The 22,845-nt window shown below is 40.0% G+C and overlaps 1 protein-coding gene across 3 annotated transcripts; it reads left to right on the top strand.

Annotated features, from left to right (window-relative positions):
• Positions 1-1,550: 1,550 nt before the first annotated feature.
• On the top strand, positions 1,551-19,337 carry LOC118106063 (vascular endothelial zinc finger 1). Of its 3 annotated transcripts, XM_035154218.2 has the most exons (7): positions 1,551-1,658; positions 5,699-6,450; positions 7,057-7,126; positions 7,348-7,516; positions 12,313-12,354; positions 13,016-13,081; positions 13,270-19,337. In XM_035154218.2, exons 1-7 carry the CDS (start codon positions 1,626-1,628, stop codon positions 13,635-13,637), a joined length of 1,500 nt encoding a protein of 499 aa, XP_035010109.1. In that variant the 5' UTR covers positions 1,551-1,625; the 3' UTR covers positions 13,638-19,337. The 3 variants fall into 3 exon arrangements, with proteins under 3 accessions (XP_035010109.1, XP_035010110.1, XP_035010111.1); XM_035154219.2 differs by lacking the exon at positions 13,016-13,081; XM_035154220.2 differs by lacking the exons at positions 12,313-12,354; positions 13,016-13,081.
• The last annotated feature ends 3,508 nt before the right edge of the window (positions 19,338-22,845 follow it).

Here is a 22,845-nt window from a genome sequence, read left to right as displayed (position 1 = left end):
AACCTGCATTTTAGTTTAGTCAAGTTCTCTGTATCATAACTACATGTTTGAAATTTGAAACAAACTAAACTACTTGAAAATTCAGCCAGATATGATGATATTTATTGTGGATAGACCTTCATGTCTTCATAGGTAACTTTCCCTCATCAATATGGCGACTGCATTAATACATCACACGCAGTGACCAAATATATCACATGTGCACAAATATATACAAAAGGGTTGTGTTTACCGTGTTCACAAGGAGTCCATACAAATTTTGACCTTTTAGGGTGTTCAAGACCTTGGATCTCAGAATTTTCTGAAAACTCTGAGTTCAAGAGTTGTGACATTCTTGCTCACAGAGGGCAGAGGCCACAGTGTTAGATGGAAAAGTTTCTATCGTGTAATTTTTGTCATTAAGACTTTGCATTTATTGTTTTACAGATTATACATGACTTTCAACAATGGAACCACAAGCTCACGACTTTAATTGGAGGGCAGCATCACATGCAGCATTCTGATTGATACATCTTTCACTGCTGTATGGGGTTTGTTAAGACTGGTAAATACATGGTAACAGAGGAGCTGCCATTTGTCTGGATAAAAAGCTCTATAACAGTTACATTTCACCAATTTCAATGTGTTTAATATTCAAGGGTTTAAGATTTATTCGGAGTACAAAAAGATTTGTGTCCAGTTAGGCCACATAGAGTTTCGAAAATGTTAGGATATAATCACAGCTAGATGTAAGTACATTAGGCTACATTAATTGAATTGCTGATGTTGTGAAATCTTTTTGGGAAAAGGGTTGTTTAGTTTACATCTCCATCATTACAGTTTCTCTTGTGCTCCAGGTCAGAACTGTAAAGGGTATACAGGTGAGGATATAACTTATTCACGTTGAAATATTGGGGGGGGGCGAAATCTGAATAGTGCATCCAAAATAATGGATTATGAATGGATAAATTGATTACTATATTCACTATTCTGTTTACAATTTTATTGTATAATTAACTGCTTATACTAAAATCAAGCTATTGTTATTATTTACAACAACAATAATAATGTTATTGTATTTTATTATTATACTGTAAAATATATTTTCTCATATGACACCTTATTGTATTTATAGGCTATGAATAATAATAATAACTACTATCTGTATAATTGTCTGACTATATCTTTAGCATTTTACTGCAGGCTGACTACCATTGCCTCACTATTTTGCTTTATTTGTTTTATTTATTTTACACACCAATTTTACAATTCCTTATAAAAAATTGTTATGATGCAGACTCCCCTCTATTTAGTAGCTAATCTAGCCGTAACTGTTTGTGCTTAATGTTGATCATAAACCAGTGTATATGTAAACATCACACCGTTATATGTAGAACTTTTTATTTGTTATTTGTTATGTTTATTTTTCATCATCAACAATTTCTCTCATATAGCACATTTTTGGTGGTTTGTGACTGACCAGAAAACATTTGTTTTGACATTTCTTGTAAAGTCCAGTATTGCGGATAAAAGTCCTGTGGACTTGGTTCAGCCCCGGGGGTTACAGGAAGTTGTAGCTGCCATGTTTGGCTGCTTTGTTGTAGATTCCTTGTAGGTCTCCTGCAGATTTTAGCCTAAGTCTTGCAATGGAGCCGAGCTGGAGTACGTTTTTATTTCAGGTAAGTGGCATAGTTGAACATTAATCTGAGAAACCGCATCAACGTTTTCGACATAGCGTAAATGTTGTTAAGCAGATGTACTTTATCACTTCGTGAAATGAATTAGTTACCCAAGCAAAACAATGGTGATAGCATTAGCCTGCTTGCTAAGTCCACTGTGGGGGTTGCTTTAGCAAACTGCTAAGTAGCTTGATCGAACCCCAGTGTATGTGGTTTAAAGAGACTCTGTATTTCTGCCTCCATGGTGTTGGTTAAAGGTCTTCTGTCACAGTGTCTCATTTTGCACTAAAATCACAGCGGAGCTCGCTTCTGGTACCAGTGCTGTTGATGCGCGCGTTAGCAACATGGCTAGTAGCTTGAGCCATTACATGTTGGTGTGCTAAGCTAAATGGCTAATGGGTTAGCTAACCAGGATGCTTCACCGTCTGCAACATATAAATTCACGCCACAGCACAGATCGGTAGGCAGCGGTTTATTGTTAACTTAAACCAGTTAACGGAGCAATGGAAGAGATGGAATTTACCAATGTGAACGCTATACCTGTTCATTACCGAGGAGTTAGCTAATGCTAACGCTGCAGCTCGAAGGCTGCCTAGCACGCGGACTGCTGCGATTAAACCACGCGTAAGAGACACAACTTCCCAGTTTCACCATGGACGTATAGTCACGGATCGCTAACTAGAAATAGCTAAATAAATCTCTGCCATCATTGACCACCCACTTAAAAAACGCTTTCCCCAGCCACCTTGTAACTTAAAAGTTTCAATGTGGCCTTTTGTTTGAAAACAGAAATGTGCCGTTTACATCGCGTTATAAGAACTTTTTTAGGTTCATAATAAGGTTCTTTAGTTTGACACATCACATGCACCAGGAAAGTATAGTTCAATGTTGTATTTATGTCCCTGGCCCACGATATATGCAAGTAACGCTGTGTGAAGTACTATCTGAGTTGAGATTTATTGGAGATTTAGGCCTGAAAAGAACGGTAGTTATTCTTCTAAACCGTCAAGAGTTTAGTAAAACGCCTAAAATAAGCCACAATTCGTTCAGTAAATCCGGAATTGCTCCTGTTCGTCCTGCTCCTGACAAACTATAGCAGCTCAGTCAGTCCAGTCTTTCTACCTGTCAAATGCTTTGGCAAATACAAGAGCCTATCTTCTATCAGCAGGCTGCAGAGTGTCTGTCCGGTTTGAATTGGCCACAACTCAACACGTTTTTGCTACTGTAGAGTGTTACTGCAAGTGCATTGCAGTGTCCCATGAAGTCATTAACACCTGTATAGTATGAATAGTTGCTCCTGCTCCCAGACAGTTGTATTTTGAGAACTTAAATCATATTCAAAGGGTTACTATTATTGGTAACATAAGTATTAACACAGAATGTGGATGATCTTATTAATGTTATTAGTTTATATTTTGTCCACTTATCTTCCTTTTCTATTCCCTTCAACATCAACCGCATCAAAGTAAATGCCCTCCCTGTGAATATTGGCAACATTGATATCAGGGTTTGAAATGTGTGATTGCTGTAATGAAAAACAAATCACTGCAACTAAGTCACTGAATTAATGCACATTTTGTGTGTACTCTATGGAACTAAAAGTTAACCCGTTCCTTCAAAGTGCTTTCGCATCCTTGATGGGACCTGGCATCATTTTTGCTTTGTGAGGCATTTGGTAGTTTTAATTTGGTGGCAGATCAGAGCTTGTGTTGTCATTATTATTGGATGCGAGGCTGTTTTTGAGACGACAGTAGTATTTCTATGGCAGGAGCTTAATACTTAATACACAAAATCTGTGCTGCAGTTCAATTTTGCTCATTATTTTGTGTTTTACCATGTCACTATTGTTGAAATTGTTGTTTGTTATTTTTTTAAAATGATAGTTTGCAGTTTACATCATCTCATTCTGATGTAATCAACAAAGGTAGCAGCACTCAGTCAATGATATTCTACACATTTTAACAAGGAGAGTTTCTTGTCCCTCACAGTTATGGAAATGCCCTAATTGCTAGTTCCTCATTGTCTGTTTAAAAATAAGAATAGAACCCAGTAGGATGACACATCCTCATTTGCCATACAATAATTTTCAAATGATCTGAACTGGAAATGTATGATTTCCCATTTGAGACTGTTGATCTGACTGAAAGACACAGTTGATTTCATGAAGCTTCAGTTGCCATGGTATTTGTCATATTTGTATTGCAAAAATCACCATGAATGTAGGCTGCATTGCACCACTGCTAGTGATGCAACTATTAGTGGTTAGTTTTTTTGATAGTTAGTGGTAGACATGGCCAGAATATCTGGAGCTGGTGTGTAGGAGACTATTAAGAGTCACCTCACATGATGAAGCATCCATAAGCTAATATATAGGGTGTTGTTGTCAGGCGATGGTTCTGTTAGGACTGCCCTACAAATACTGCTATTTTTCCCCTAACTCCTGGTCTTATTATAATTACAAGATACTTTTTGTTGAGCTGCGATTTTCTTTTTTTTAGCATTATTTTATTTATAACCTCTTTATGTATAGCTTGGAATTCTAAATAACTCCATTGCTCCTTAAATTTAGTTTTTAGTGATAACTGTTTTCATCTGGGGTTTTGTAAAGTGTCAGTTGAAAGGCAGTGTATGTATAACAGCGTTGTAAACATAGCATTCTTTCAAATGGGACGCTGTTGTGGTGATTCTATATCCCGCCTTCCTGTGGGCGGACAAAAAAACAATGACTGGAGTATTTTTATTTGTACTATTTCTTGTCAATTTCCATACTCTTAATTCTTTTTCAGTAGTTTCATTTGAAGGGGACCCCAGCCTTCACAGCAGATTTGTATCAAAATCATCAGAGTGAGTGTGATGGAACAGCAGGCCATGCTCTCTTTTCTTGCTGAGAAAGGGTGTGCATTTGGCCATCCAGGACTTGCATACACATATGCTAGGAGAAATGCTAATTGCAGTAATGATTTTGTCTGAGTACAGCTACAGTGTGGCAGATATAAAAGCGAGTCGACAACCTGTGACGGCCCCCAGCTCTCTCCACCATGCTAAAACAAATGCAGTGGCCGCCTGCACCAAGTAGGGCTGCCCCCCCTTTCTTCCAAGGGCCATAAGTGCATCAGTGCTTGGATTTGTGTCGTCCATTAAAGAACACAGTGGGGGAAAAAAGCAGCACTTGGGACCCTGGCCCCCTCAAACCACATCCCCCCTCCTGACTGACCGAGTTGGGATGCTTGGCTGAACCTGAAAAGCCATGGGTCAGGTCTTTAACCCTGCCCAATGGCGATTACAGAAAAGAACAAGGCTGTCTCAATCGCCAGGCTCTGAGCTGACCTGTTGTAAAGTTGCTGGTTACAATGTGAATCTCTGCTTTCTCCCCGGCCAAAATATTCATATAAGCCCCCACCTTCTGTTCGTCCTATCCCACTGGGGATCTGCCGTGACCAATCAGACAATGCCTGCCAGCAGCTGCAGACTTAAGATGTCCTCCCTACAGTTTTTTTTTTTTTTATCAACTGCTGTTGGGTAGCATTTTCTGTGCTTGTCATTGTGATATTTATTTCACTGGAACATTTTTCTTTTCTTTATTGCTCTTTATTATCTACCTAAATTGTTATTTTAGATTTTCCAATATTAAGATGCGTGATTTTCCAATCGTATGTATTCCTCTGCAGAGCCCCTGCTAAACTACTAGTCCAATATGTTTTAACAGTTTTAAGTAATGTAGAGAGTAAGTGGTTTATTTGGTTTCTTTAAATATAATTCAATCTCATACATAAAATGACCTAAATTGATCAAGAAAATAAGTCTACAGCTTTCTTTGGTGGTTTCCTTTTATTTTAAGTGTCATATAGTGTCTGTATATTTGTGGAGACAGGAGGCAACCAATATATCTTTATTAATAAATATATATATGTGTGACTATTGCAGAGTGTCAAACACCAGCCATCAGAATATAGCTTTTCCACTCTAGTGATGCTTTGCTTCATCTTTGGTTTTTGGTGGTTTCCTAACATCATTGTACACGGTTCTGTCTCTCATTACAGCAGGCCAATGAGGCTCTGCATCACCAGCACCAAGTAGCCGGAAACAGCCTCTTGCCTTTGCTCAATTCTGGAACGGAGCCACCTGATCAGAAACCAGTGCTGCCCATTCCTTTGGACCAGAAACCCCCTGTCAGTGCTGCAGAACTTCTTAAAGACAATGTGGCCAGTGGGACTGGAGGAGGTGGTGGTGGGCCTCCACTTACCATGGTCAAAAAGGAGCCCAAGTCAAAGACGCCCTTCATCTGCGGCTACTGCAACAAGGCTTTCCGAGACAGCTACCACCTGCGGCGGCACGAGTCCTGCCACACCGGCATCAAGATGGTTTCACGGCCAAAGAAGACTCAAACAGCCCCCACCATGGTGCCGCTTATATCCACTGTACCACGTGAAAATAGCGGAAACCCTTCATATATTACTACTGTAGCTGGTATCTTGACTACAGCCACCACGTCAACAGCCACAGGTACAAGCATCATGACCCCAATGCAACACCAACAGCAGCAGAGCATCCCTAAAAAGCCCCCCAAGCCAGTGAAAAAGAATCACGGTTGCGACATGTGTGGTAAAGCCTTCAGAGATGTATATCACCTCAACCGCCACAAGCTGTCGCACTCTGATGAGAAGCCGTTTGAGTGTCCCATCTGCCAGCAGAGGTTCAAGAGGAAGGACCGCATGACATACCATGTCCGCTCCCATGATGGAGGAGTTCACAAGCCTTACATCTGTTCTGTCTGTGGGAAGGGCTTCTCCAGGTATTTGGACATCACAACCTTTTCTATCTACCTGGCACCAGTTTGCAAAAACGCCCACCATATCCTATAAAAGACAGTTTTTCATGAAGAATATGTTGAAGTCAATATTTTGGAAGATTAAAAATTGGATGTCCCATCAAGTTTTTAATAAGCCCTTTCCTAGTCGGACACTTTTATTTACCTATACGTAAACGGACGATGGTGTCCCTGGGTGAAATAATCAATTAATTCACAGTTGGTTTTATTGGAATGTATTCAGCTGTAGAAGGGCATTATAATTACTCAATTACACTGCTTTAACTCAGCTATAAACACCAAAACAAAACACAAAGGGGTGTTAAAAGAACTTGGTGTTGGCATTCTTGTTGGCAACACTTTACATAAGACACAGTCACTGCTCCCAGCGTGTGTATTCTGATTGACATGATAAACTGTACAATATGTCAAATCTGTTGACTCTGATGCAATCAACAACATGACTGCGTATCCCTATGAAATATTCTGCCACGTTACCGAGCTGTTATTTAAGTGACTGGAATGATCCTTCTAGCACAGCTAAAGGTAAAGAATTTCCTGTCTCTTACCTGTCTTCATCTCAATTTGCAGACCTGATCACCTAAGCTGTCATGTCAAGCATGTCCATTCCTCAGAGAGGCCATTCAAGTGCCAAGTAACAGTAAGTCTAGACTAGGTCTCCTCTGCAATATTGCTGTCATGTTTGCTCTGCAGTTGGTCTTGTGTTATTGTTGATACACACAGGAACATGATTGAGATCTCTAAAGGCCAGGAAAGACGATACAAGCACCCAGAGGCTATCACTTGTACAGCCTATTCACTGTTGGTGCATGTCTTACCATTTCTTGGCAGTAAATAATAGCCCCCATTTTTCTTTCTCAGGCTTGTACCTCCGCCTTCGCTACCAAAGACCGTCTGCGCTCCCACATGATCAGGCACGAAGGCAAAGTGACCTGCAACATCTGTGGCAAAATGCTAAGTGCTGCCTATATCACAAGTCACCTCAAGACACATGGCCAGGCCAGCTTCAGCAACCCATGTAACAATAAAGGTAGGCCTCATGTCTCCTTTAACTCGTCTTTCTTCACTTCACACTTCAACAACATCCATGTATCCCTCCAATATCCACAACATCACAAACAGTTTTTAAAGTCACGGCTCTAACAATGGCTGATAACCTGGGCCAGAGGAGAGACACTAAAGCTGAGTACTGCAGTTACCTGGATGACAATAACCGACGATGGTTTAGAACAGGGGTCAGCAACCTTAGGCACGCGTGCCACTATTGGCACGCGGCGCCATAATCATTGGCACACAGGTGATTTCTTATCAAAGAAATGTTCAAAGGTTTTGCCGTCACGCAGCCTGTATTATTTAGCTTGATTGATGTTAACACCTCCCAGCCACTAGGTGCCAGTAGTGGCTGGCGCTGCTCGCATTTTCCCACATGAATCTCCGTAAAGTGCAGCCGTTCAGGTGTACTGGTGATGGCATGCCCGCTAGCTAAAAAAACAAAAGTACAGGCATTTCAGCCCTCATGGGCAGAAGACTACGGCTTTGTTTTTCATAAGGACTGTGCTGTGTGCACGTTATGTTTTAAAGTGTTGTTTGCAGAATGTCCAGTGTTAAGCACCACTTTGAGACAAAGCACGAAAGAAGTTTCTAAGATCAGGCAGACAAGGGAGAATCAATCAAACGTGCAGTGTCCAGGTATGGGAAGCAGGCAAACTCTCTCAAAGTCTTTGACACTGCCAAAACCATGTGACTGATGCAAGCTTTCACAATTCTGAATATGAGTGGGGTTGGTGCGGGTTAATGACAAACTTATTATTGCAATCATAATGAGATAAACATGTTTCTTTATAGTGTTGTTCTATATATAGCCAATATGGATTGAATAAAATGACAAGTCTGTTGGAAATATTAATGTGGTTCAATAATAAAAGTGAATATTATAAAAAATGTTGATATGGCACACTAATTAACAAGAAAATGTTACATTGGCACTTATTGTCAAAAAGGTTGCTGACCCCTGGTTTAGAAGATGCATACAGTCTGCTGAGCTGCTAGTTGTCTCAGTGGATGAGGGACTAGGGAGTGGGACAGTTGCAGTCCTGTTACAGCATCACTGAACTTGATTTCTCAGCCTCTGAAGCAAATAGAAACACAAAATAAAAACCATCTGAGAGTCTCAATCTTTGCCTTTTTGTTCTAAACCATTCCCATTGCTCTAATGTTCATCAGTATTTTTTTTTTTTACTCTAACAACTGAACTGAAAATGTTTACAAATTACTGATTCTTGAGAAGTGGGATGAAAGAGGATCCAATATTGAAAAAATATCACTTTAACCTCAGACAAATAAAACTACATGTATGAATTGACAATGTACTACGCTACTGAGCTATGCTTTGATACAACCTCCCAACGATACTTTTTTTTTTTCTTTCTTTTTTTTTCCTTTCTTTTTTTCTTTAACAATGTGCTTTTTGCCTTGCCATCACTTATTTTGTATCAACACCATCAGTCACCAAAAACACTACATTTTTACTCACATTATGCTAGACCTACAAAAACAAATTTTCACCAAGGCTGACAGAGCTCATGTTTGGTTAGGAATCGATGGAGTCGGATCATGTCTGCGTGTCGCTCCGCTCACTTTAACACAGAGTCCCGACTGTGAGCGTCACGTCTCGTGTTGTACTGAGCACAAAATGTTGACGAGTCATTTTCATGATGTTTAAATGCAGCCTCATAAACTCTGGAGCGAATCAAACAAACACTAAGTGACTTCATGTACTGATCAGGTCCTGATAACTAGTGATGAGTGTTTATTAGTTCAAGTGAGAGGAGAGTGGAGGAGGACACAGAAACTCCAGCTCTGTACAAACCAACTGCAGCTTCTGCTCTGATCACGAAGCAGCTGATCACTGAGCAGCTGTGACCAGAGAAACTCTGTATTTCACTGTTCTTCTACAAAGACACTGACTGGCTGCTTAACGTGAACGAGCTCTGATCTCAACACGTTAATTCCAGAAATTAATCATCCCGTGTTAATTTTGACAGCCCTAATTTGTATGTTATAAAAATGTTTTTTTATTGGACTTTTATTAGAATTTTAACTTTACTTTAAACAGCTATCAAAATATATGTACATTTAAAAATACATTCTCATGTTAGGAGACAGATAACATTTTCCCATATGACCAATTCCTCCAAAAATATGAAATATCATACTGAAATATTATTATTCATCTGACAGAGGTGGCATACACCGGACAGAGATAATCCATATCTGAAGGTGGTGACGAAAACATAAACTTGTAGTCATTTTAAATCTCAAATACATTGAATCAATCAATTACAGCATTAAAACAAAAAACAATGAATGTTGTTTATAAACATTTTATTCACATTTAAGTCTGTATTTTAGTTTGACTTTGGATTCCTTTGGCCTCAGCGTTTTGTATCTCAGACCAACTTGCCTCATTTGGTTCAGCAGCCGGTATTGGCTACTTCCAATTCTTTCTCCTTTTCCTCTGTCAGTCAAATCCTTTATTTGCTATATTTTTTTCCCCCTGTCTCTCCTGTCTTCTTCTTTTTAATTCTGGCTGTGTATATTTTCCTATACTAGAGGGGGAGTGTGCCTTCTGGGTTTTATTAAAACGGCAACATTTGGGACATTAAAGAGAAGAACATTGTTGGAATTGACTTCACATAAAACTACGTAAACAAAAATAACCAAAGAATAGGAAAGAGGTGAGGGTGTGTGTGTTCGTCTTCCACAGTCTCGACATCCAGAGTTCAATCAGTGTACATACAGTACAAAGTCCATTTCAGTCTCCCCCACAAGCCCAACACAGTTCAATTCAAACAACGAAAAACAGATGAAACAAAAATAATCTGTTCAGGGTTTTACTGTGGATCTTAATAAACCATCAACTACAGTACACAGAAAGAGAAGCATCTATGCTTCAATAATATATATTTATATATATATATAAATAAATAAAAAAAGTGTACCGGTCACTCACGGTACCGTCGATGGTCCAGTCAGTCGGGCATATGCCGGCTGGCAGCTCAAGGGGTACTCCACAAGGAATAAACGATTTCCTTCTGATTCCATAGTAGAGATGAGGTGTCTGCTCCTGAACGGCAACAACACACAGACTTAACAATGCACTTTTGTAAAGGTAAAACAGACGATCCTATCTGACCTCTACACTCATTGCTCTGAAGATACTGCTCACTTGTGTGTTGGTTCAGATTATGTGGGGTTGTGATTGGACACATAAGCGCATGCGCAACAGGCAACACCTGCAGCTGTGGCAGCGTGTGAGGTTGGGCAGGGAGACGTGTCGCGGTTCCGTCTTTGTGTATAGCAAACCAAAACTTTGGAAGTCTGGACCGCGGTTTTGGTTCGAGAATCGTTACAGCCCTACCTGTTACTGTAGCTCATCTAACAAATGGTTGCATAGCGCCATTTCCACAAACCATTTCAAAACTTTACAAAATGACTTTGAAAATATGTTTTGACCATTAGAAGACACACAATACAGAGAGACAAACTCACAAACTGGTTCATCATTAATTTTGCTCTAGGGTTTGCTCCTCTGGTGGGACTGGCTTTCCATGCTTACATTTGAAATGGCATATGATCTGAACAAATAATAGATTACGATGAGTATTTCTATTCTCAAATATTGTTTAAGGGATCTTAAACCATCCATTACCGGTTACCTCATCTTTGCTTGTATTCTGATGAAAATTTCTAATTGAACGACTGGAAAATACAAACAAAACAGTCATTTAATCAGTATTAAACCATAACTCTCTAATTTACTATTGTAATAAGGCTTGGGGATAAAACAATATAGATAATTTTCGCAATATGATTTTGAACATGTCCGATATACATTAGGTACAATGCTTATGCATTGTGCAAACTCGGAGATGAGAAATGACGTGTAATTGAACTACCTAAGATCTGTAAAATGTTTGTCATTCAACCACAGTCTTCATTCAAGAGCAAAAATGACTTTAAACTTTAACTTCAAACTTAAAGAAAATTATAATTTAGCAATTTGAACAATTGAGATAATTATCAATATTTACTAATATCACATTTTTTGTCTTGATATATGTTTTGGCCCTAGCTCTGTGCTGACAGCTGTGGCTATTAACCAGGTAGAGAGGACAAAAAAAACGTTATTTTTTGTAACATTTTAGGAATAAACCATAATTTGTAGTGGCTGACCCATACTAAGAACTACAAATCAGGATATCTCAGGCTCTGCTGCCTTGATTGTGACCATTCGTCTATTTTGGGAATGCCTCAACTTTATGGAAATGCAGGACTTGCTTACTATGGTATGCCTCATAAGCAGTCATGCATTAGATGTCATAATTTTGGTGAATGTATTCTGTGTTTTGTGTCGAAAAATATCCCTGCGAAGTGAGCTTGAAATGAGCCATAGCTTCATACAGAAACATAATTTAGAGCTTCACCATGACAGCTGTTACTGTATTATACAGTTGAGTCAAGCACCATTACTAAGTTGGGGAAAAAAACTGTCAATTATGAAGCCATTAGAGTATTTGTTTTTTGTATTTGGACTTGAGACTTTGTTTTCAGAGATGACATTCATAGAAAAAAAAAGTTGGTTTGTATTTTTGACCCCATCAAAACGGTAGGGGCTGAAAAAAAAAAAAATTAATTAAAAAAAAAATTAACTCCACCCCATGTACAAACAACCTGACTACGCCCAATTGTTGAAGATGACTCCCAGATGATGGCACTGCTGCCCTGTGCTCTTGTAACCCCATATGTGTCTGTATTTCTGAATAGGCATAAGTGACTGGCAGTGGAACCACTCAGGGCCACGAAAAGGTAATCCAGTAGCTAGTAACAGAAACCCCTTAACACTCAAATATAACCTCTGCAAATCTGCAAAATACACGTGGCCAGTTTTTCTTCACATTGTACCATGTCACTCAAGTACAGAAGCATTTATCTTCTCTGAGGACTGGTGTCATTAAGGTTTCTCTGATTTAAAGATGCTGTTTAGCATATTATGCTAATGTATGGTTAAATTCCATGAAGCAGGATCAGTAGAACAAACTGGACCATAACACTCAGCCTAGATTCACACTAACTGACCTTACATAAGATGCCATATTTCTTTACCGAACTGTAATCTTACTTTGACCTGATTTGATAGCTCAGCTTTTTAAACCATTAATAAGAAATGAGAAATACAAAGTATAGAAACAAACATGTCTGAAGACTGGGACTTCCCAGTCTAGATTGGATCAGAAATGACTCCGCAGTGAGCTGATGCCCTCAGTATGGGCCAGGCAATGTGACAGTGAGCCTGTGATGTGCTGTCCCTGACCTTATCTAATATGGTCTGTAGTGTAGTGTGAATCCAGGCAAACATGGAGACTAAGATGTCCTTTATAATGTGTAACTGTTTAAAATGAAAGTTTTGAATAAAAACAATAGACAGCTGGTTAGTCTATTGATCCTGCTTTTTGAATTTACCCCTCAGGTGAGTTGACAGTAGGAGAGATTTTAAATAACTCCTTCCAAGTCCTAATTGACAACTCTCACAAAGGTAGGTTTCTTCAACAATATTACCACAGTTGACATAACGTATTCATAACATTCACATTTTCAGTGACCCAGCTAAACGGCCAAGAATTGAGAGGGCTGTTGGCATTCCTTGTTTTGGAGGGGTAGCACATTTCTACAAGGTTTACAATCCCTAAATTGACTCTGGGTGTCTTTTTTGTCTTAACACAGATGCCAACAGTGTGCACAACAACTCAGCCACCACAACGCCGGTCAGCAACTCGGCAGCCATTACTTCATCTTTGAACCGGGTCGGCCATTCCAGCAACCCAATCACCATCGCTGCGCAGATGAACATCGCCACCAGCACGGTCAACATCACGTCACCAATCAACCTACAGCACCCTGTTACCATTACCGGCCCAGTGAACCTGGCCTCTGTCAACATACCGACAACAGCACACATGAATATTGCCCACCCAGTTGCTATCACCTCTCCCATGTCTATGAATATCACCGGGCCACTCAACATTGCCATGCGGCCCATGGAGAGCATGCCTTTTCTATCCCAAGTCCTGCCTTCCTCCCCTCCTTGGTAGAGCTGTGTTAGCCCATGTAACAGCAGATAATGTTTGAACTGCCCAATAATACATCAGCCTGTCAAATTTATGAAATGTCTCTCAAAATGGTTGATAGTGCATTTAATTTAAAAAGGGGATAATGAATGTTATACGACCACAAAAATAGTAAACAATGATCATTACTGGCAGGAGCCATTATCATGGCAAATGTTTGCAGTTTTCATGTAATAACGGGATTTTTATGTGGTGAGGTGGAAATGATTTTCAGCACCAGGTGTGATGGCCTCCACTCTCCAAAGTCAACTTGTCACACTCGGATAGACATTAAATTTCGTACCTCTTGACTGCCTGAATGACCTGAATGGTGTCAAAGGCCGCAGAGCATTTTAGAGAACGTATTTCATATGTCAGCATAACATGACCTCATGGGATACAGTTACTGTGTAAATAATGACAATTTTATACCAAAGATTTTCTAACTATAGGGTTTCCACCAAATTATATATTTTGAAAGATTACTAGAAAACCTTTAAACAGCATTTAAACCATCAAGGAACAAAAAGTTTTCTTTAGAAAGTGTAATGAACCTGGTGAGCTGTCTCATCTGCTCTGGAACTGTGAGAGGAGGGGTGACATGGGGAGCCTATGTTTCTAAAAAATGTTACAGTAGCAGCCAACATGTTCAAATGTTGCGTCTTTCCCGAGACTCATGTACAGTATGTTGCAATAATAATGCTACTTATTGCAGCATTTCAGTATGTGATATGTTTATAAATGTTTACCTGCTTGCATTACTGGCAATTGATCGTGAACTTCATAACACTTCAAAACCAAAAGTGCATTTTCTTACACTTTGACATGGTTAGTTGGGCAGTTCATACATTTTCAGCTGCTGCATTTTCACCTATGTTTTGCTTCTTTTTATCCCTTGCTCTCCCCTTTCTACAAACGTGGGCAGTTTGTGTTACTATGATAGTTGACAGTTAGCTGGCTCACTGCAGCAGTGATGGCAGTTAACACAATATATGCTGTGAGAGTCTAACCCTCTGAGGGTGTTTTTGCACCTATACTTTTCAGTCTGGTTTAATCGGACTCCTGGCGCGATTTGTTTGGACAGGTGTGAACACGCTGATCACACCAAATCTACCCCACCAAGACCCTTGAAAGGGGGTCGATTTAGTCTGGTCCCAAACAAATTCTGGAGCGGTATGTTTGTGGTGGAAATGTGGTCCGACCTGGGTCTGTGAGCTTTGCATTTTGGAATGCCGCGCACAAACTGTAGCAGCTTGTGTAGTAATGGTAGTAACAGCAAATCGGTCTTACTTGGACCAGCGATTAGCAACAAGAAACCTCCCAACAGTCTTACTTTTTTGCCCCCAAAACATCTGACCAGTAGGTGGAAAGAATTTGTCGTTTGTAGTGATGCATTTTGGCTCAAAATTTTCTGTGTGAATAGAAAACGAACAAAGGAAAATGAGCCAACTTCACAAACTCACCAACCGAATCGGACCAAAGCAAACAAACTATAGGTGTGAAAATGCCCTCTGAGCCCTTTCCCCACAATTCTTTAACTATTCTTCAGCCACTGAAGTGTCGGGTCTTGTAAAAATGACCAGTTGAAATTGATTTCTTCAACTGGCCATCTGACTTAAAACATGGATGACGTGTGATAACTTAACTATACCTGAGGCATTGTTTAGCAACTGCGTCAATGGAATCGATTGCCAGAGTTGTTCTGAATTGCTTCCTCTTGAGGCATATTTTTTCATGTTCATGTTTTTTCCTATTGTTATTTTAGTGGACTTATCAGTATTTAATAGTTAATGTATTTTAAAGTTTAACAACAGAAAAACAAAGCTTCCACTTTGGGGAAGGGTGAGTGATATTGTGGATTTCACTGTTGGTTCAAAGGCTGGTTAGATCCATCAGCTTCTACCATGTCTGTATTTTGAAATATTTGGAAACCAGTCACTCCTCACTGCTGGATATTCTACATAAGTTTATCTGTGACATTTGTTAGGACTTTTTTTATGTATTTATATCAGGACATGACAGTTGAAGGTACAACTAGGAGGAAGTGTCTCGTACTGAAAGCACGTCCTCTTGTGTTGCCCTTAAAATCGCAGTATTATCAAACGTCAAATGATTTGAAATTTTGATTACTGTGGACCTTTTGTAACTGTAGAGGTCAGAAGAGCTACACGGTGGCTCATGAGACTTGTGTGCTACGGAAGCATTTCCAAAGTCAACTATTTTGGTATGTTTGTTTGGGTAGGTTGTTTACTTTAGCAGGTATAGGATCCCATCACTGTCAGTCAAACTCAGGGGGGTTACTGAGAATAGTCTTTTAAACCATGTTCAACAATTTACACACTGACCATTTCTTTGTAAATATGAAACACTATTTTATTGCCTTTTACCTGTGAGAGAGTGAACCTCTCGACTTACCACAGGCTAGCAATGCAAGAACTAATTCACCACTGGTGTGGCCGTCCATCCTGGAGGGGACAGAGAAATGAGCAGAGGCTAATGAAAGGATAAGAAAGGTGACAGTTTCTTTTGATAATAAGCAAATTGCATTAAAGGCCAAAAACCAACAATTAACATGCCAACAAGTACCATCTGTTGAAGGCTACAGCTTGATATACAGGAGCTTGTGCTTCCACTATCACACAATTCCATTGTTGTCCAAAAACTATTAAAACGAATGAAGGAGCTTTACTGTTTAGTTGAGATAAACACAGGCCCTGTCCAGACCTGGTATCATCACCTGTTTCAGGTGATCTGTTTGCGCAGCACATTTGGGGAAGTGTGGGACATGTGCCCACATTCCTATAGTGACAACAGACCTGCCTGTAGACCCACACTGACTAAAAACAACATAATTTGGTCTTTATAAACAAATGTATGATCACAACTGGACATGCATTTTAATGCCAGGTATGAACTGATGAAATCAGAGTTAAACACACTAGCTTGGATCACCAGAGACAGTTATAACCAGGTCTGAACAGGTTCTCAGTGTTATTCTTGCCAAACTAACAAAGCAGCAGAAACACAGATATTTGCAAGTGCATGTCATCTGCTTTATGTAGTGCTTCGCCTCTAAAGATGAATTCTTGTTGAAAACATACTGATAGTTTTACATGTCACAAGCATGGCTCTTGTATATTTGTTCATTTTTCTCCTATGGTACAGTTAAGCCTTGTCAGGCTGTAGCTACACAGATCCAACTTTTCAGCATGCTGAACTCATTGTTGGTTAGAGCCTCTTCAGGGAAAGTGTCAGTTATAAAGAGGTGAGGTAATTTCAGACTTGTCCTTTTTAATCTGAATTCTCTGTAGATCTCACTTGCATAGCGCATTGTTTATTTGTCGTAGTTATTTTATGTTTTTTCTTTTTTATCCTGGCAGTTGATCTTAACAGGAAAATGGAGGCTGTGATCACAAAGAATGTATTCAAAGCTCAGGTGTACCTGAAAGAGCAAAAGTGTAGGAGTGTTATCCATGTAGCCAAGATACAGATTGGTTGATAACCTGGGTGTGATGATTGAACATCATCTGTTGAACCACTGAACTATTCAGTGGAGACAACAGAGGACACCAGAACACAGGACCCCTCATCCAAACACCTCTCACTGGGATCTTGGAGACATTGGGCAGGTTAGCTGATTGGTGATTTTTCAGTCCTAGAACATCATGACAGTGGCACACAAAGACAAATACCAAAAGACCAAGCTACCTGGTCCAGTGACTCTTGATCAGGGCTGACAGGTCTAATTTATCCTGATCCCTGTTGTATGTCGTAATGGTCGTATTGGGATGTGGCGCAAACATATGAGGTTGCCATTTGATTCCAGAGCGGAGCTGAACACAACAGCAGATGAAGGTCTTCCAGCCGCCTCCTCACTTCAACCCACAGCTTTATCTCTCAAAGAGACCTTTTTTTGGTGTGTCTGTAGTGACGAGGCCATGAACGGAATTGAGCATGTGCAATCACATACTCGATCAGTCACTGAGAGACGTGGGTCTGATTATTGGATAGGTTGTTTTTGAAAGTTGCACAAATTGTCTTATACAGCCCCTCGAATTCCAACTTGAAATGAGGAGTTGTCAGATTTTGTTACATGAGCTGATTCATCTGAGTTTAGCTTGTGAAGAAGTGGAATCATTAAAATAATAAAAAAAACACCTGTTAATGGAGGAGAGAAATAGGTCAGAATGATGATGTGAGGGCTGCGATGTGTCATTCACAATTACTAGAAACACGTGGTGCACTTCACTTGAATACTTGGTTGTGCTTTTCATGGACAGTGACTGAACAAAGGCCTGGACATGTTCACAGGTGTCTTGTGATCTCAGCCTCAACAGTTCCTCCTACACCAGACTCACAAACTGTCCCACAGTTCCCTGTGTGTGTGTGTGTGTGTGTGTGTGTGTGTGTGTGTGTGTGTGTGTGTGTGTGTGTGTGTGTGTGTGTGTGTGTGTGTGTGTGTGTGTGTGTGTGTGTGTGTGTGTGTGTGTGTGTGTGAGAGAGAGAGAGAGAGACCGAGATAATTAGTTTGTAGATCTGAGGCCTGTTTGTAGTTGACAGCCTTTTTTCAGTGCAGGAACTCTGAAGCACTTGCAGCAAACTGTGGGATGTGCACACTACAGAAGAGTGGTACTTATCAAGGGCATTTCAGTTTAATGGGATAAGACGATGATTTGTTTGTTTTACAGTTCACCCGGCCACATCTGCATTTTGTTTTGGCTCAATAATTTAGCCGTATGCATGCCAACTCTGTCCATCAAGGGAAATGCTCTGATGTGGAATGGCATTATGATCTTTGAAACCATTTCATGAACCATCTTTGTTTTGTTTTTTTTATCCAATGTTGCATGTGGATGACTGAGCTAGTCCAGAGTAGGTTTGAGTTCAAAAACCATATTAGAAGACTAGTGACTTAATGAAAACAAAACACTAAAAAAATTAGGATGAAAGGAAGTGTGTGGCGTCATTTGTCCTTCTCCAGTGGCCGTAAACATGTGTGCCTGAAATACTTTGCAAGACTTTTCCTCATGTCAATGCTTCCTCCTCTAGATGTGCTGTGTGATGGAACAGTTTTGTGAAGGAAGCCTTCATCATTTTAGACAGCTGAGGGCCACGGTCTGGCAACCAAACAATATTGTGATTAGCTTTTTGTTTTTATTATTATGTTTAAACCTAATGATTGTGACGTTATCATATTCTCTTTAAGAACAACCTTGAAACATGAATTGCAATCTTAAAGTCGAGGTCATAAATGTATCAGTTACATTCAACCATGTGGTTTAAGTTTTTAATTTGACTCCAACCTAATGTGAAAAGCAAACCATTTATTGGCCAAACTATGATTTGGAAGATGATTCTTATTTTCTGTGAAGTTTGTATGATGAATTTGGCAGATGTGAAGGCAAATGAATGTATATCTTTGTACAAACCATTTAGTTCAGAGGACATGTTAGTTATGACAGACATGCAAGAAAAAAATAACCTTTTATAAATCTTTTTGTATTAGAACATTAACAATGGTAATTTTGTATATACGAAGGCTAGGCTTTCTGATTAGCAGAAAGGTAAAACATTCCTACATTTTTTTTAAATGTATGTCCATTGAGAATAATTATGTAAACATATGCGCAATGTTTTATGTGCCTTTTATTTGGGTTTGTCTAAATAAAAGAAAACAAAACATGATTGTGGAGTCTCCATACTGAGTGGTACCCAGGAAATAAATGCTGTCCATCTCACCTGAATCTTGGGACTGACCCATCCACTCCCCGCCGCACTCAGCACGTTCGCCTAATCAGGAGAGATGTACTCTTCATGATGTGTTCGCTCTTTTTGTAGCTTTTCCTGAGGATTCTGGGAGGCTGCTGAGGTTGCCCCTAAAGTCTCCTGTGTGTCTATGTGTGCGTGCGTGCTCATGGGTGTTTCTGGTCTCAAGGCTCCTCAGTATCTTCACAGTTTAAACTTCAGGGGATTATGTGACAATTCATGGTCTGTATGTGAATACAAAAACATTTCGGTGTTTTTTCATTCATCGACGATTAAACTTGGGAAATGTTATGTGTTGTGTTAATTGTGTCGTAGGTGAACATACAGTGGTTAACTGACATCTGAATGAGAAGTATTTTTAATAAGAATAATAGTAACTTGAATATTTATATATATATATATATATATATATAGCGACTTTGAAGAGACCCTAACCCTCTCCCTAGGGACAAAAAATAATTTAATTTTTTACTGCTGTATTATGTAAAGCAATCGAGTTTACTCTCATACTACACATGCATTCTATACACTACATTGCCAAAAGTATGTCCAGTTCAACTCCTTACTTCCAAAATGTGGTGGAAAGACCGAATCCAGCGGCGCTTGGATTGCAAAACATGCAAATGGAGAAAGCTATCAATTTGACATCACATGCGCTGCAAATACTATAAAACTGTATACTTACAACACAGCCAAATATGACCCAACCAAATACAGATGTGATTATAGGGGACACAAAACGGCTGGGACACATTTGTTGCCATATCTGTATCTCAATTCAGGGGCTGCATCCTTGCAACTGCGTCACAGTAGTGCGACTAGACTGTCCAATTGTGAAGGCTCCTTCAAATGTGGCAGACAGATGTGTCCTTCCATTCCCAAGAAACAATGATTCCAGTGGGTGGGTCCTTCCCCAGTCCAACGTATTCCAGGATTCATTGCATTTCAGCGGCAACAGCATTTTTCAGAGGTAACGGTGCTGGCAAGTGACGAGACTTCCAATGCTTCAACTCAACTTCATATTCTCTATCGTAAACTAACAGTTCAGTCAGACAACTCACGTTCAAACATTTATTGCAGCAGTAGAACAGGTTTAGTGTTTGCCGTCTAGGCTCCAATTAAATCACTCTCCCATATGATTACACAGGAATGATGGGAGTGATGAGCAAATACTTGTAACCCCCTGTCAGAGCCTACAGGTGGATGCTGGGGTGGTGGAGGGGCTGAAGCAACTGGTAGCAATACTGCAGCAGCAGTGCGAGCAAAAGGGAAGATGGGAAATTTCTCTCTGCTTAAATAGATCACCTGATAAGGTGTGTGTGTATTATAGATGTGTGTATTATAGAGTGAGGTATGTCACATGATGTATGTCACATGATTGGAGCAGCGCAGCTCGAGTTGGCTGCCTGAACTAGCTTGCGGGGTTCACTTCATTTTTGGCTTATGTTAAATTGTTTATTGGTCTATAATTGATCGGTCACTACCTACAATTTCTAGTGCCATGAAATTGTGCATCTGTAGTTTGATTTTAACTGATTAATTGTTACCATAAAAAAATCTGACATTAGAGCTTATAAAATTATATTTATATATATTTAGTATAGAGTTCTGCTCCAACCTTCCAACCCTCAAAGAGGTGCTCTACAATGACATCCACACCCACACAAGCCCTGTGATAGAGCACACATTTTGGCAGCTCAGGGGTCGTTAGATGTGCTTGGACCCAGCTGGCAGCAAGGTCCTTTATACACCTGAGAAGGTGCAGAATTATCCTGGCGTGCTGTGTCCTGCACAACCTATGGCTCATGGCATCCCCTTACTACCTGGAGCAGATCCACAACCAGACAAGCACGAAGACGCACAGCCAAATGTGGGGCTTCCTGGTAGGGCTGCAGTGCTGGCTCGCTACGACATTATGCTTTTCTGATGGTAAGTTAAAAAGCCTTATTTCAAAATGTATACTGACACACACACACCCATATTCAGTCATGCACTAATTTATTAGTGAGGACATCCAATAAGTGCTTTTGTTTTATTGATGTTTTCTATTCATGTCGCAATTTCCTTCACTGCATTCCGGACAGCCAGCTGATGTTTGTACAACCCCAGGAAAGTGGACTGGGAAGTGGACTGGGTGGTTGGCGCTGGCAACTAGGAGTGAGGGTCGTCTGCGCAACATCCTCCGCTCTTGCATCATCTGGGCCTATAAATGATATTGTTTAGCCCAATTAATGAACTGTCGCAAGCAGCAATGCTATTATACACCCCAAAAAAAACAATACATTTTTTTTTTTTTAAGTCTGTTCCTCTTTGAGTCTGTGTTCAGGCTCCACAGAGAGAGGAATGTCTGGTCTAAGTTGCTGTGGCAGGAAAGTGGTATCAACATTGAATTTGATTTCCTCTGTGATTGTGGTGACAGGGTTGATTGATTGATGATGTGGTGGATCTAAGAGCAATTTAAAGTGTATGAAGGTAGTGTGTGAAATGTATAATCTGCAATACAAATATCAATTATTTATTATATATAATAAATAATATATTATATCATTCTACACAGATTTAATTTACTGACTGGCCTGTGGCTGGATCTTTGCCCGGTGACACTGGCTGTATGTTGCTCATGTGCATTCCTGCCTCCTTGGTTGTTGGTGCATTTCTCCAGTGCCTCAACAGCATTACATCCCACCACACAACAGGTGGCAGCAGAGGGATGTGTTCCATTAATTGAAACACAAGGTTTGAGATACATCTGCAGCTTGATGAGTTGTTGAACTTGAGTGTCATTGGAGGCTGTAATTCACTTAGTACTGAATTAATTCACTGAAAATAACTTGCGCAAAGAGCTTGGTGTTGATCATTGTGGTCATCTTGTCACTTCTCACTCTACTGACTTACCACACACATATACAAATGTTCATTCAGCTCAGCAGATACCTTAATACACGTTTGCTTGATTTTTGGTATGTATGTTTTAGATTTTGGTATAGCCCCTGCTGGAGAAAAGATTTACCAGCTCCACTGGTATAGGTGCTAAGATGCCTTTGTCTTGTCAGAATGAACAGTCTTTAGTCTTCTTTTCATGCCCGAAGCCATTGCTCCTTCTGTCAGCAGTTTTCCTTTGCCAGGATGATGGCCACCATGGAACTTACAGTAAGTAATGGTGGGGCCCACGGAGTCAATTTGTATGCATTAATTTCGCATCGAGCCTGAGGCTATGGTCACAGAGGGAGATGGCTCCTGATGATGATGATACGAATGTGTAGAAGCATGAAGGAGCACAGAGGAATGGCTGAAAGCAGCTGTGGAAATAATAAGAGAGAGGCAGAGGGGAAGAAAAGAGGAAGAGAGGAGCTTTAAAACAATACTGGTTGACCAAAGTGCTTTATACAGACATGAGAACGATACAAAAGTTATGACATTATGAAAA

This window comes from Hippoglossus stenolepis, chromosome 4 (assembly GCF_022539355.2).
Source record: "Hippoglossus stenolepis isolate QCI-W04-F060 chromosome 4, HSTE1.2, whole genome shotgun sequence".
Classification (NCBI taxonomy): domain Eukaryota; kingdom Metazoa; phylum Chordata; class Actinopteri; order Pleuronectiformes; family Pleuronectidae; genus Hippoglossus; species Hippoglossus stenolepis.
The sequence above is the reverse complement of the archived record's forward strand: the minus strand, read 5'-3'. Positions and strand labels throughout refer to the sequence as shown.

Excerpts from the sequence above, each read along its gene's own strand:
- LOC118106063 (XM_035154218.2), top strand. The coding sequence starts at position 1,626 with ATGGAGCCGAGCTGGAGTACGTTTTTATTTCAG. Across the intron at positions 1,659-5,698 it reads GGAGTACGTTTTTATTTCAG|CAGGCCAATGAGGCTCTGCA; the intron begins GTAAGTGGCATA and ends CTCTCATTACAG. Across the intron at positions 12,355-13,015 it reads CCACTCAGGGCCACGAAAAG|GTGAGTTGACAGTAGGAGAG; the intron begins GTAATCCAGTAG and ends TTTACCCCTCAG.